General features: G+C 53.5%; 1 protein-coding gene across 2 annotated transcripts in view; it reads left to right on the forward strand.

Moving 5' to 3' along the window:
* The first annotated feature begins 6706 nt into the window (after nucleotides 1–6706).
* Nucleotides 6707–13509, forward strand: part of PWWP2B (PWWP domain containing 2B) — a 54386-nt gene continuing 47583 nt past the window's right edge. For both annotated transcript variants that reach the window (XM_074875609.1, XM_074875608.1), the window contains exon 1: nucleotides 6707–6927. In XM_074875609.1, coding sequence (XP_074731710.1) covers nucleotides 6731–6927 — 197 coding nt within the window. In that variant the 5' untranslated portion in view covers nucleotides 6707–6730. The remainder of the gene's footprint in view (nucleotides 6928–13509) is intronic.

Consider the following 13509-nt stretch of genomic DNA (forward strand, 5'->3'; position numbering starts at 1 on the left):
ACCTATGCATGTATTTGCACTAATGAGATTAAACCCCCCTGTTTTCATTTCAGCTATTTTAAAACATGCACGTATTTAAATGTTAGCATGTGCATGGGACTGGAGATGTAAATCCCAGCACAGTTGTGTGTTTGCACAGTTACTGTGGATGGACAAGTCCATCTCAGTGTGTTCTCTGGCCATTGTAGGTGTGTGCAGATGGAGGCTGCAGAAGAAGCAGGTAAAAATCCGGCCCAATAGACATATGCACTAATTTCTGTTCTTAACTGCAGATACTTATATATCCTTTCTCCTTGTTTTGTTTTAAATCCGAGGTTGAAGATCTACAGACCAAGCTAGCAAAAGCAAAAGGAGGACTTCCTCTCCAGGAGTATCGTCTCACAGCCTTCACGGGGGAGTTTCCACCTGACTCACCAAGAATGCAAATTCAAAAGATCTTTTCCAGTAGCAAATCCTGATTGCCTGGAATTGTTAAAGTGTGAAACATTTACTTCGTAAGAATGAGAATTACAAAAGCCTCCTCTTCTCACTTAGTCTTCCCGACTGCATCTGACAATGTTAAACCTATAATGATAATCGATCTGCTTTAACTGACTGTAAAATTTGTCTCTTTTAGAAGATTTGTGGTACAGTGTTGTAAAGTGTTTTCTTCAGACTCTGCACATTTTCCTCAAGCACTCTTCTACAAGCTACGAAAATCCTGTGAAAATGAAATTCAGAAATTGCCCCTAAGGTTTGGAACAGCCATTTGTAATTTTACTAATATGAGGAACCGGGTACTCTTAGTTATCTAATTTGTATAATTATATAATTTATATAATTTAATAACACATCTCTGGCCTTGCACTGTATGTCCCAGTCATATCAGACCAGCCCGGGTTTTCATCACAAACGCTGTGTTTAATGTTAAATCGTAACACTATATTCAAAGCTAGTCTTGAAATGTAGAATCACTTTCTTTGCATTTTCCTGTCATGAAGGCCGCGTCTTTTCCCAGCCAAGAGGAGGTCAGGAGCCCTTCCCAGGGTGCCTGTGCTCCAGTCTGAGCCCTGCTGCTGGCTGGAGCAGCAGAGGAGCTGCTGGCTGCAGGGGCAGCGGGGGATCAGCGAGCCAGCGGGGTGAGATAACAGCTGAACCCGGATCCCAGCAGTCGCGCTGTTGAGATGAGGGGAACTGTGCAGCGCCAAGACGGGAGGTGTCAGGACGGGATCTCAGGAGCTCTTTTGCGTTCCACTGCCCCAGAAGAGCGGCAGTGCTTGGTAGAGGCCTTTACTGCAGAGCTGCCGTGCAGGAGCTGAGCTGCTGCCAGGGATCTTCCAGCCCCACAGGACCCCGGGCAGGGCCTCACCATGCTGAATTTCACACACAGCAGAGGTCTGCCTCCCTCCCGTGCCTTCTGTGTCCTCCCGCTGTCCCCACTGTCACATCCTCCCCTGCCATGGTCCTGTCACTTGTCCTCCTCTGAGAGCAGAGGTACCTCAGGCGGGCCCCGCCTCCACTTTGGGCTAAGTCTACGTGCTTTAAAACACGGGGAATTTTAGTCACGGGAATAAACAGTAACGCCACCGAACTGCTCTGTGGGGACAAAGTGGCACTGTTTGTGACAGAGGAATACACAGAAGGGGGAAATTGTCTTAAGGAAGAGCACGGAGCAAGCCCACCCCGTCCTGTGGAGCAGAGGTTGATGCGTCAGGGCGCTGCCCCCAGGCCTGTCCCGGGGCCTCCCACGGTCCACAGCCACGCCGCCGGCTCTGCCACCCGAGGCACAGGTCTGCACCTCCTCATCCCACACGGGTTATTAACCAGGCTCGCTCAGCCAGCGCTGCTGCCACACCGACGGAGGCCTCAGGGCAACTCCCTTAGGTTTGGTGCACTCTTTCTGAACAGATGTTATTTAACGTGACGTTAATTCGATCCACTTTTGACAAGGTTTCCTTTGAATGTCTGTAATATGTGTTTACGCAGATCCATCCACTGTTCCCAGACTGGTAATTGTGCGCTGATTTATTCTGTGTATTCCGAAATGGTCTGCGTCTGGTCCGAGTTGTGTTCAGAGTCCCTGGGTTTAATGAGTGGATGTGACAGTAGCAACTGCCTTAGTAATTTCTGAACAGTTTTAGAGGTAGACTTTCTCTAAAAGTATATCACCATGTTTTGGAGGATGCTTAAAAAAATCCTTTTCCTCCTGAAAATTAGTACAGATTTCTCTGTCCTTGGTGACATTAGAACTTTCCTCTGTGCTTGCATGTTGCTCTCAATGTATTTTCAAGGTTCTGCAGAAAGTCAAGGCTGCCTTAGAACTACAGTTTGTCCTGTCCTCTAGGTACTGCGATTGCAACATTTAAAAGTTTCCATAATAAATACTACCAAATACTAATTCAGTCGAAGTTTTTAAATGAACAGAGAAAATAACACAGAGTAATATTCATGTGAGTAAACATTTATTAGCCCTTTTTGGCAAGTCTCTACTTGAAACCTACATTAAGCTTCAGCAGTTCATGTCAGATCCTTTGCGTACAATGAGAATTCAGCTTTAGTCAGCAGCAGAGACCTTTCATTAGTTCCATATGAATCGAGCGTACCTGAGTCCGCTCAGCAATTCGGATCAAAATGGGATCCTTCCATAAAAGCTTAATAAAAATATAGATGTTATTTGTAAAGGATGGTTATAAAAATAAGTTAGTGGATGTGACACATCAAAATGTCGGATTTCAAAGAAACCTGGAAATGAGCATGCCAGTTCTGTGAGAGCTGAAGAGGCGTGGGTTCACTCGCACGTGAAGCAGAGTGAGGGGGAGGGTGTAGAACGTGTCTCGTTCCTGGCTCTAGCTCATACTGTCTGTAGTTATCAGTAAAAGCATTAATTTTTGTACAGCATTCCTGCTTGGCCTGTGCATGAACCCTAAGGAAACCCTGAAGGAAATACTACTAGCAGTTGTTACAGAACTACATTGTTTAAGTAATTAGCAAACGCAAGGTTAAAAAAAGGATTTTCTCTTCTTTTTTTTTCCTAAAAGTCACATTTAAGAAGGGCTTTGCTTTTGCTTTTCATGGTTGTGACCTTCATGTCTCTGAAGGCCTAAGGGGAAATCATTCGTGAAGGCTGAACTGGTGGATCCCAGGGGATCTGTTGCATTTGCAGGTTTGTGGCCATTCCTGAAGCATCTTTCTTGCTTTCAGTGTGAGGTGTCGCTGAATACACTTCTGGATATGTCAGAGAGAGATTTGTCTTGCATCTGTCTGGATCAACAACTGATTAATAAGAGGCAGTGACTGAACAGGTTATTTCAGTTATTTTTGTACAAATACAAATGCGATGATTGATTTCTGTGCTGGTTTTATTGGCACTTGCTCATGGAAAATTGGGAATGGACACTTCCACTGCAACAGGAGGGCTGAAATTAATTCATACTTTGTTCCATTTTCAGGAATGCCAGACCTCTGAGAGGAGAGGAAAGGAAAGGAGGGAGGATGACCGAACACAAAAATGAATTGTTTTATCCTTTTGTTTTGGCATACTTTACAGGCAGAGCACAGCCACTCTGGCAGGGGCAGTGCCCAGCACGGGTGCAGTTTGACTGCACCAATAACCGCCCTGGCTCCTGACTCAGTTCCACAGATAATGCTGATTAGTGCAGATACCCGTGAGTATTTAACAAGCCAGACTGCACTTGTATCTGCAGCTGAATGTCACTTTGAGACCGCAGGTGAATCAGCTGCTCCGGGGTGTTTGTTAAGGCTCAGGCCTTGGAGCTTTTCCCAATCAGTTTCGGCTCTGTGGTCTCACTGTCGCTTTTATACGGTTTTCAGGTGCTATTGGGGCTTTCACCAGTTAAAATCTCAGGGTGTCTGGGCAGAAAAAAAGGTTTAAAGCGTTAAAATTTCCAAGTCAAGCTTTCCCAGTTAGGAGCTACGGGGAGGGCCTGGCTGCGGCAGAGGGGGGCCGGGCGGGTGCTGCAGGCCACCGTCTGAGTGCTAGGAAGGGGTAATATTACCCCCTTTGGCAAACGATTAACTAAATTGTTTATTCTCAGGGATGTCAAACCAGTGCAATCAAGAACAATCTCCTTGGAGCAAACACCCAGAAAGAAAAAAATTCAGCACAAACGGTTGCATTTGGCAAAGTTAACAGAAAGGCAGCTCCCATTGGAAAGTGCTGGGTGACCCTAAGGTTCAAGGATTTCAAAGCCACAAAACAAGGTGGGAAAACGCTACTGCATTTTGTGTACAAAGGAAGAGAGACATCATCTGAACCTGCTCTGCAGCCTCACAAAACATGCTGAACAACATTTCCTTTGTGAACAGGGGAGAAAATGCAGAACTTAAGTGTTAGCAGAGATGTTTTCTCAACTCCCTCATATTTCAAAAGCAATGAAAATGGCATTTCACTGCTTGACTTCTGAATATTTGTCAGAGGATGTGCAAGCTTGTTGCAGGGTCATTGCAGTGAATAAGCAACAGAAAATTTACCCGGAAACAAAAGTTGAATTAATTTAATTACTTCACAGTGGTGAAGGGACAGAACTAAACATCAGAGATAGGTAAAGTGTGATGTAAATTGCTGTCTAACCTTAACATCAGAAGTACGTTTTAGTAACTTGGGAGAAGTGCTGTTACAGATGATGTCTGACTCTGATGGAGTCACCTGAAGTCTTCTTAATGATTTTAAGTGGCCAAAATTTCTCTCCATGTTTCCATATTCCACATAATTCTCGTGTCTTAGAGCCACCGTAATGTTTCTGATCTGTGCAAAACAGCTGGGGAAAAATACCGTGGGTGGGCACGGAAGCTCACCACAGAGTGTTTTGTATGTTGCTGACGTAACTGGTGGCACACGTATTTCTTGCTGTGGACTCCCGGCACAGCCGGCCCCAAGGCCAGCAGGGTGTTTCAGAGCAGTTTCTGAGCCCGGATCGTTGCTGATGGAACTCTGGGCAGACACAGGTGGATGAACAGCTCTGAGCCGGCTCTGAGGTGAGAGCGTGGAAGTAGCTCAGAGCAGTTGTTGTCTCCGCATCGTTTGGACGCAAAACTGAGGCAGACCCGAGCATTGCGGCTTCCATTTGCACCACAGTATGTCTCGGAGAGTAAAAAGGGTGTTCCAGCTGTGACTGGTGTATGAAGGGGCCGGCGGAGGAGGCCCTTCTGGTGCTCGGGTAGTGCTGGGCGCTTGGGTAGTGTGAACTGATGTTTGAGTAGCAGCCGGCCAAGGGGTGAGCGGTGGGAGCTGGGGGAGGAAGGCTCCTGCTGTGGGGAGTCTGGCCGCGGAGGAGGCCGATCTCCGCCGGTAACAGCGGCTGAGTGCTGGGATCCTTTGGCGTCTGTAAGGCCTGTGACTGAAGTGTCTGCGCTCCCTGGGTGGGGGCTGCGAGACCCCGGCGCGGGGCAGTGGGACCCGATTCAGACCCAACGTGCGCCTGTGGCTCACTTTCCCAGACGCGCTGCTGGAGGGGGTGTTTGCAGCAACTGCGTTTTGATCGCAGTTCTAAACCACGGAAATGCAACAGCACGTAGCTCGATGTGCAGTCCATGTCCGTTTGACAGAGGCCACTTGTTTTCCTAGTTACAGTGTTGGCAAAAGGCACTGTAGGCTCCTAGAGTCAAACCCCCAAAACAATAAAAATCCACTGAAGAGACGCCTTAATACATACATTTCGATTTTTCAGTCTTTCTGTGAGCTTTTTCACGCACACCTCTTGGAGGTGTGGAAAGCTGCAGAGCAGCAGGCGCCCCGAGGTGCCCCCACGCGGAACTGCCCCGTCCTTCGAAGCCGGTGACACCTCCCCTTGTCATCCAGGCGAGCGGTTTGGGGTTTCTGAGGGGAATGGCGCAACCTCAGCCCCTCAGCGCCCCCACAGAGGCTCCTCGCCACGCTCTGTTTGGGGCCAGCCACCGTATTCAGAAAATGTATTTGCTTCTGTGTGTTCTTAGTTATTGCTAGTTCTAACCATTGTCTTTAATGCGTATAAATGGTTGCAGTGTGAGTAAATGTTCTCAGTTTTGTGTATTCTAACCAAGCTGTGGTTGAGTGTGACCACCACGGCTAGGGCTCAGCCTGGGTCGCAGACTCCAGTGGCGTGGCTGCCACGCTGTGCGGGGGCTCACTGCAAACGGCACTCGCTGTGGCAGGGATCCAGCCGCCGTGCGGTGCCGCGGGCCCAGCTGCCCGATATTATAACAAATAACTCACCTCGGTCCAAGCCCTCCCATCGCCGTCAGCTCCCGCCGAGCCCGTGACGCCATTTCCCCACAGCGCACTATTACGTCGTTGTGACAATCGGTTATGGGGGCGGGGTCTCTCTTTCCCCACGGCATGCCAGGCCGCGGGAACAACCGCGGGGGCCAGGCCCAGCACAAGGCCAAGGCCAAGGCCAAGGCTGCTGCCCGCCCCAGCCGGGGGGGAGGGTGTGTGTGGGGGTGTTGGCGGGAGCTCGGCGCGGCCGCCAGGGGGCGGGCGTGGCCGTCCCGGCGCTCTGGCCCCGCCCCTCCCGGTTCGCCCCGCCCCTCCCGCCACGCACGTGCCCGCCCGGCCGCGCAGGGGGCGCTGGGGCCGCCCGCAGACGGCGGGGGGGGGGGGGGGGGAGGGGGGACGGCGCCGTGACGTCACGCACCGACGGCAGCGGCGGCCGCGGGGCGCCCGCGCACCGTGAGGTCATCGCGCGGCGCGGCCCGGCCCGGCCCCAGCGGCCGCCGCCGGCGGGGGAGGGGCAGCGGCGGCGGCAGCAGCAGCATGGCCGAGGCGGCCGCGGCGGAGGAGGCGGCGGAGGAGGCGCCGCCGCCGCCGCCGCCGTCGTCGTCGTCGTCGTCGCCGCGGGTGGGCGCGTGGCTGCCGGTGCTGGTGGAGCAGATGGTGAACGACACGCTGGTGGTCACGCTGAGCTGCGGGGAGCGCCGCTTCACCGGCGTCCTGCTCGACTGCACCAAGAAGTACGGGCTGGGGGACCGCGACCGGGGCGGGGGGCACACCGGCACCGGGGAGGGACGCACCGGGGAAGGGGGGAGCGGGCCCAGCCGGGGGGTCGGAGGCCCCGCGCTGCCCCCGCCGCCCGCGGCTCTCGCCCTTTGTTCGCCCGGGGCGGCCCGGCCCGGCGGGAACAAAGCGTCCCGGGGTGGGGGAGCGGGGCCCGGCCTGGCGGGGGCGGCCGTACCGGTACCGTCCCGCTCCTGCCGGGGCCGGTGCAGCCGGGGGTGGGGGAGGCAGGGCCGCCCGGGCCCCTCCGTGCTGAGCCTCGGCCTGGGCCCGCCGGCGCTCCGAGGGCGGGCGGCGGGGCCGGTGCCCCGGCACAGGCCCAGCGGGGGGGAGGCCGCAGCCTGGCCGCGTTTGGCTTTTTCTTCCCCTTTTCTCCCCTCCGTCGCCAGCGGCCCCGAAGCGGGTCCGGCCGGTCCCTGGAGCCGCCCTGCACCTCCCTGTCGCCGTGTCACACCCCCCCCTCCCCGAGCCCCGCAGCCGCGGCTGGCCGCGGCGGTGATTTCTGGTGGGTCTTGGAGCATCTTCCCTCCGGTCTCTTGTTTTGCTGTGACAGCAGCAGACAGACCCCGCGGCCCCGGCGGGCCAAGGGCCCCTCTGAGACCAGCGGGGGCACCTCTGGACGCCGGTGCCTGAAAGGGACACACTCGCGCGGCAGATGCGTTATTCCCAAACAAAACGAACTTTCCAAGCCCCTGGAAGCACGCAGAGGGGTGGCACAGCTGCCCCGGGACGGCCACGCCGCAGCTGGGCAGCGTTGCCCTGCGCTGGTCAAGCTCAGGCCAGGGGTTTGGTTTCGGTCTGCTTGAGGAATGGTCGGGTTAGTGCTGGGAAGGGGTGCAGCCAGCTTCACCTCTCTAATTCTTCTTCGAAGATGTATGAAGCAAGACTTCTGAACTTAATTTTCAGAGTTTATTTAGTTTCGCAGGGCTCTCCCGGAAAATTGGAGCCAGATTTTCAAAAGTATTCAGGCATCTAACTCTATTAAGAGTCTATAAACCCCGCTCGGTGTCTGGTTCCAGCCAGAGCAGTGAGCAGGAGGCATCTCCTCTGTCGGGTCACACAGCCGGGGCTCTTTCCACCTTTTCACATTCCATCATCTTCCTCCTTCGTGACAACATGCACTGTTTTTACCTGGGTTTTTTTCTGCTAACGTTTCTCCGTGATTTTTGTCTTCTTTTTGTCCCCTCTGCCCCCCGTGGATCCAAGAAACCACCAGACGGGTGTTTTCTCCCAGGCTTTAAGGCGCTTCCGGAGCCCGTCGCCGGTAACGCTGATCTTTGCTGCGGTGGGAGGGCGGCGGACGGCCCGCGGCCGCCGGACCGGGGACTTGTCTCCAAGGGTTGGTGCTCATTCTGCTGCCGTCCTGGAGACCAGGAGACCTGCGGCCCGGCTGGGGACTGCCTGCACCGGCAGTGGGGATGCGGGAGCAGCGTCCTGCTTTCTGGCTTGAAGCGGAATGGGGAGGGCAGAATGAAGGGGTTTGTGATGTGTTATACCTCACGAGTAGGGTAGGTGCCCCCATCTCCTCCCACCCACCCCAGGAATTATCAGGCTTGTCAGTGGCGGAAGGTGAGCCTTCAGACAGGCCCACTTGCCCCTGAGCTCACACAGGGATGGGATTGCTGCTCCCTCTCGTCTCCTTAAAAGAAGCAAAAACCTTTGAGCGGGCCAGTTTCATGGCCTGCTGGTACGGTAGCACTGCTTCAGGTAGAGAAATGGGAGGAAGAGCAGTCCAGCTTCTGGGTGCCACCTGGCACTGCATTTTAATCCTCTTTTTGGCCGCAATGGAGCGGGAGCACATCCCGCCTCTCTCCAGGAGCCCTGGGTAGAAATCTCAGCTTCCATGAGCCTCCTGCAGCCCTGGGGGGAGAGCCTCTCCCCGAGGGGCCAGGAGCTCTCCCTGCTTCGGGTGTTGTGTGGAGCAGCTGCTGGGGCCGCGTCCCGTCTGCGGTGGTCCTGAGCGCTGGCTGGGCCCTGGTGACCACGGCGAGCCTGTGACATGGTGGCCGATGTGTGGCTGGGGAGCCCTGGCCTCTGGCTGTGGCCGGGTAACAGGAAGGAAGTGTCATAGGTCAGGCGAGTGCCTGGCTCCCGGGGACCTCAGTGACTTCAAGTGAGTGTGAGGAATAGCCTGAACACTCCTTCTCCGCTGCAGCAGCCATAAATTTGGGACGTGGAGGGAAGAAGAGATCGTGCTCGTCACATTAGCAGCAGAGTGCAGGAGTCGGTCTGCTGGTGGTTGGAAGGCAAAGGTCGAGACGTGTCCTCAAGGCCGCAGGAATTTGTCAGCTTGGTGTGCAACTTTGAAGGCCCCAAACCAGCGACGTGGCGCAACGGTTTCCCCTCCTGCTCCCCATTCCCTGCTGATGGAGCGGTCTCTGGCTGCCCCCCCGCCCCCCCCCCACGGGGACTGTGGGCAGCAGGACGGGACTGGCAGGAGGGGAGCAACCGGAGTGGGTTGTTTTACCTGTACAAAAAGAGGGGGGGACCCCAAAAGAGAGGGAAAGTGTCTATGGTGGCTCTTTGGCTTTTTGTGTTTTAAGCTGCTTTTAGCATTACATAGAGGATGAGTCTGTTTTGTTTCTCCTAAAGCGTAGCGGGTGGCACAGGGAGCTGAGCAGGAGCTGGCCTGGACACCGAGTGCCCAGGTAGCCAGGAGATCCCTTTCCGTCCAGACGCCACCCGCCAGACTCCCGTTATTTTAGCCGCAAAGAAACAAGCGCAGGTTTGAACCCGAAACCGCCTGCCCAGGTTTGCGGGGGCTCGGCCTGCAGGCAGCTTGCGTGGGAAGCGGGAGTGGCTGCGGGCAGGAGCCAGCCTGCCTGCAGCCTGCCTGCAGCCTGCCTTCTACCCTGCGTGCCGGTGTGCGTGCCTGCCTCCAGCCTTTCCCCTGTGCCTTTGGGAGCAGTGGGATGTAGTTAAAAATGCGTGCCTGATTTTTCCAACAGCTGTGGAATTATTTGAAGAAAAAATGGTTATTGGCTTCCTACAGGCATCCTTTTCTGCCCGCAGCCTCGATAGTGCATGTAGCAAGCACCAGTACTTATTACCGGGTGACTGGTGGTTATTTTGTTCTAATAAATTCACCCTTCTAGACAGTACGAAGCATCCACGCTTATGAGATTTTAATGCATTTTGACTGCAGTTAAAGTGTTTTTTGAGAACAAGGCTTGACAATTTTCTTGCAATGGAACTTATAATTAGTTGGTTTTTAATTATGCATGAGTATAAATTGGAGGACGATGTCTTCTGTTCCAAGCAGAGGTTGGGTTGAGGTAACTTAGTCCTTTTGGCTACACCTGCCTCAGAAAGGAAGATTATAGGCAGGGTGAAATCGCATTCTGCAGTATCTCCTGATGCCTGTAACGCCTGCACGTGCACTGACGCCCCAAACTCGGGCACCGTCATCTCAGTTGAATCGGTTCAGGTACGCAGAATCAAGAGTGACAGCGAGCAGAGTGAAGAAATACATTACATCCACATCTGTGCAAAAAAGTGGGGGGGATGTAGGGAAAGCTCGTGAAACTGATATTTCTCCTTGTGGTAAAAGTGAGCCGCTCCTGGAAAGCAAAGTGTGTCAGTTGAAACGTTTCTTGTTCTGCAGTGGGTGGAAAGACACCGGAGCTAAATCCTCTTACAAGGAGCCGTGCTGCGTGGAAGGTGGCTTCGGGCTGGCTGAGGGGGGAGCGCCAGGGGCTGCGGGCAGGGCAGCCGGCGAACGTGCTCCCAGGGTCAGACGTAATCGCTGTTGGTTGGTTTTCCCACGGCTGGAGGAGCCTGGAGGAGCTCAGTCTTTCAGCGCGTCCCTGTCGGTGGGGTGGAGGGATAGAGAAACCGAAAGCAGCCTTGGGCGGTGGCGGTTGTTGGCTTGTGCTGGCGCTGGGCGATACGGTGACGAGATAAGAGATGTCTGTGCCTGCCCTCTCTGCGACTGTTTTCCTGCCCCCCTGTGATGGAGACGTAGGGTTGGGGGGACACGTAATGGCGTGGGGAGGTGGTCGGAACATCAGGACTCCCCTTGCCTCCGCCCAGGACTGGCGTGGTAGGCAGCCTGGGAAGGGGATGCTTGCTCAGCAAAACCGCTCTCTTAGCCTTTGGAGACGCTTCCAGGATGAAGGAAAAGACCTGGAGGCGCCTTGGGAGCAAGCATGTCCATCGCCACTGCGCCCTGGCTGCGGTGGGGTGCTGGGCACCGGTGTGGGGCCGGAGCTGGAGGAGCTGCGGGGCCGTGGCCCTCCCTGACAGAGCCACTGCCTGGCCCTGTGGAAGGTGCTGCCGTCGAAAATGAACCTTGAGGTGCTTTGCTGTCCAAGATGGCAGGCTGCAGAACCCTTGGACGAGGCAGGCGGTGGATTTTCCCTCGCACCGCTGGTGCTGCTGCATCTTTCAGCTGAGGAGCTGGTGAATCGGCACAGGGCGATGATTGAGTCTGGGTGAGGAGGCCCTGCTGTGAGGGGCTCTTCCTCACTGTCTTTTTTCTTGTATTTCTGTGGCAAGCCTAAAATGGCAGGACCCCAGCCTGACAGGCTTCTGCTTAAAATGGCTTAACAGCCACTATGCTGCTCTGAAGGGCGAGGTGGGCTGTTTCAGACTTAGCAGGGTTGCGATGTGCTAATACGGTAACTTCACAAGCATAAATCATCCCGGGGAGTGAACCTTTGAGTGCTTTGCTTCTGCCAAGCGAGAAGCTTCGTGCCGTGCTGGATCCTGGGGAAGGAAGTGGATTTGATGGACCTGCCTGCTCTCCACAGCCTGGCTCTGAGCAGGCAGGATCTGGGCTCGCCTGCGGGAGCAGAGGGAGCTGGGCTTGTGTCCACGTGATGAATGGACTTGCACAGTTTTCTAGTGCGATCAGATTATACAATCTCATTGCATAAAATAACCAAAATTTATAGCCAGGCCTTCGGAAGTGATATCACTTTCAGTTGTTTTATGAACGATGCTGACATCTTTGTTTGGCTGTACAAACTGTACTTGCTTTCTCAGTTGTCGTTTGAAAAACACCTACATTCTCAGTTGTCTCTGTTAAAAAAAACCCACCTCTTAGAACAAAAACATTTTGTTCCAAATTATGTGGTTTCAACAGCTTAATCCTCTTGACTGGCTAGCATTTGAACTGGGAGCTTCCCAGTTGAACTAAGCTGTCATCTGAACAGCAAGTTCTTGCACTCTTACTCTTTGAATAATGAGAAAGGACTTTCCAGAGTCCAGATAACTCATTGGGTCTTTTTATTTCAGAGAAGGGCAGTGACTTGGTACCAGAATCAGACTAATTCCGGCTTGCTTTGTTTATGCAAGCTTTATTTTTAAACGAGGTGGGAGTCTTCATGGAAATCAGGTGACAGAGAGACAGTCTGTAGTTGTCTGAGAAAAGGAGAATGAAGCCAGTGGGTTAGAGCCTTATCAAGTGGGATCCGTGTTCCCCCTTTTCCTGTGACCTGCTTGAACAGCCCTGCTGGTTTTTGTCTCTGACCTGGGATGGTTCGTGACCTTTGCTAACGCTGCTGGTGCTCCGGGGAAGGAGACTCTCGCCTCCTCGTCAGTGCCTGGTGAGGGGCAGTGGCGTTTTTAGGGTCCTTCCCGCCGCAGAGTGGGGCGGCCCAAGGGCAGAGCTGGGAAGGGCACCGGGGGGAGGGGGGAGGCTCCTCTGTCGTGGCAAACCCACAGCGGTGACTTTGTGCTTCTGTTGGTGAGGGGATGTGTGACTGAGTGGACGCCTTCAGCTTCTCTTCGGTGCCCTTCTGTGTCACGGTTGCCAGAGTCCTTCTCTTTAATGCCAAGAAGCTCCTCCCTTGCTAGTGGTTGGAAGGAAGATGATGGCTAGTGAGGAGGGTAATGGGGAATGTAGCATCCTCAACTAAAACTAGTGTTTGGTCTGTAACTGTTCTCCATCTCTTTCTGGCTTCTTCATGGCTCACCGGTACAGCATTTTGTTATTATTAAAAAAGCTGAAACACTTCCCTGACGGTGTACTCTCTACAGAAGTGTCTCTGGAAAGCCAAGACAGCGAGCATTGCCTGCTCTGAGTCAGTGTTTCAGGGCAAATATTTGTCCAAGTGCTGTGTTAGCATAATGTTTCTAATGTCAGGCCAAGGACATAAGTTCTGGTGCAGAAACCCAGAGATGTGAATCGCGGTTGTGAGTTTCAGTGTTTCAGAGGGTTTGCTTTTGCCAATACAGCTGCAAGATATTGTATCCAGACTTTGGCAGCCTGTAATGAGACTCAGCACTGAACAATAGTGATCATCATTCTTAACCTTGCTATTCTGAAGTAGCAGTGTATTCCTTATTTTAACAAATAAAGTCACATGTGGAGAGACAGGGGGCAGAGGAGCAGAGCTGTGTGCTGGTGAACCCGTGGCTTGAACGTGCAAGTTACCCACCCGAGTCAAGATGCTCAGATTTTTAATGAGAAGCTGAAAAATCAGCCATGCAAGTACAGCGTGAAGAAAGGAAGTTTAATAGCTCCCAGCAGGCTTGTGTAATCTGTATCACAGCACTCCTCGTGGCTTCACCAGCCTGCTGATAAAATAAACTGC

The sequence above is a fragment of the Strix uralensis genome, chromosome 7, assembly GCF_047716275.1.
Source record: "Strix uralensis isolate ZFMK-TIS-50842 chromosome 7, bStrUra1, whole genome shotgun sequence".
NCBI lineage: Eukaryota > Metazoa > Chordata > Aves > Strigiformes > Strigidae > Strix > Strix uralensis.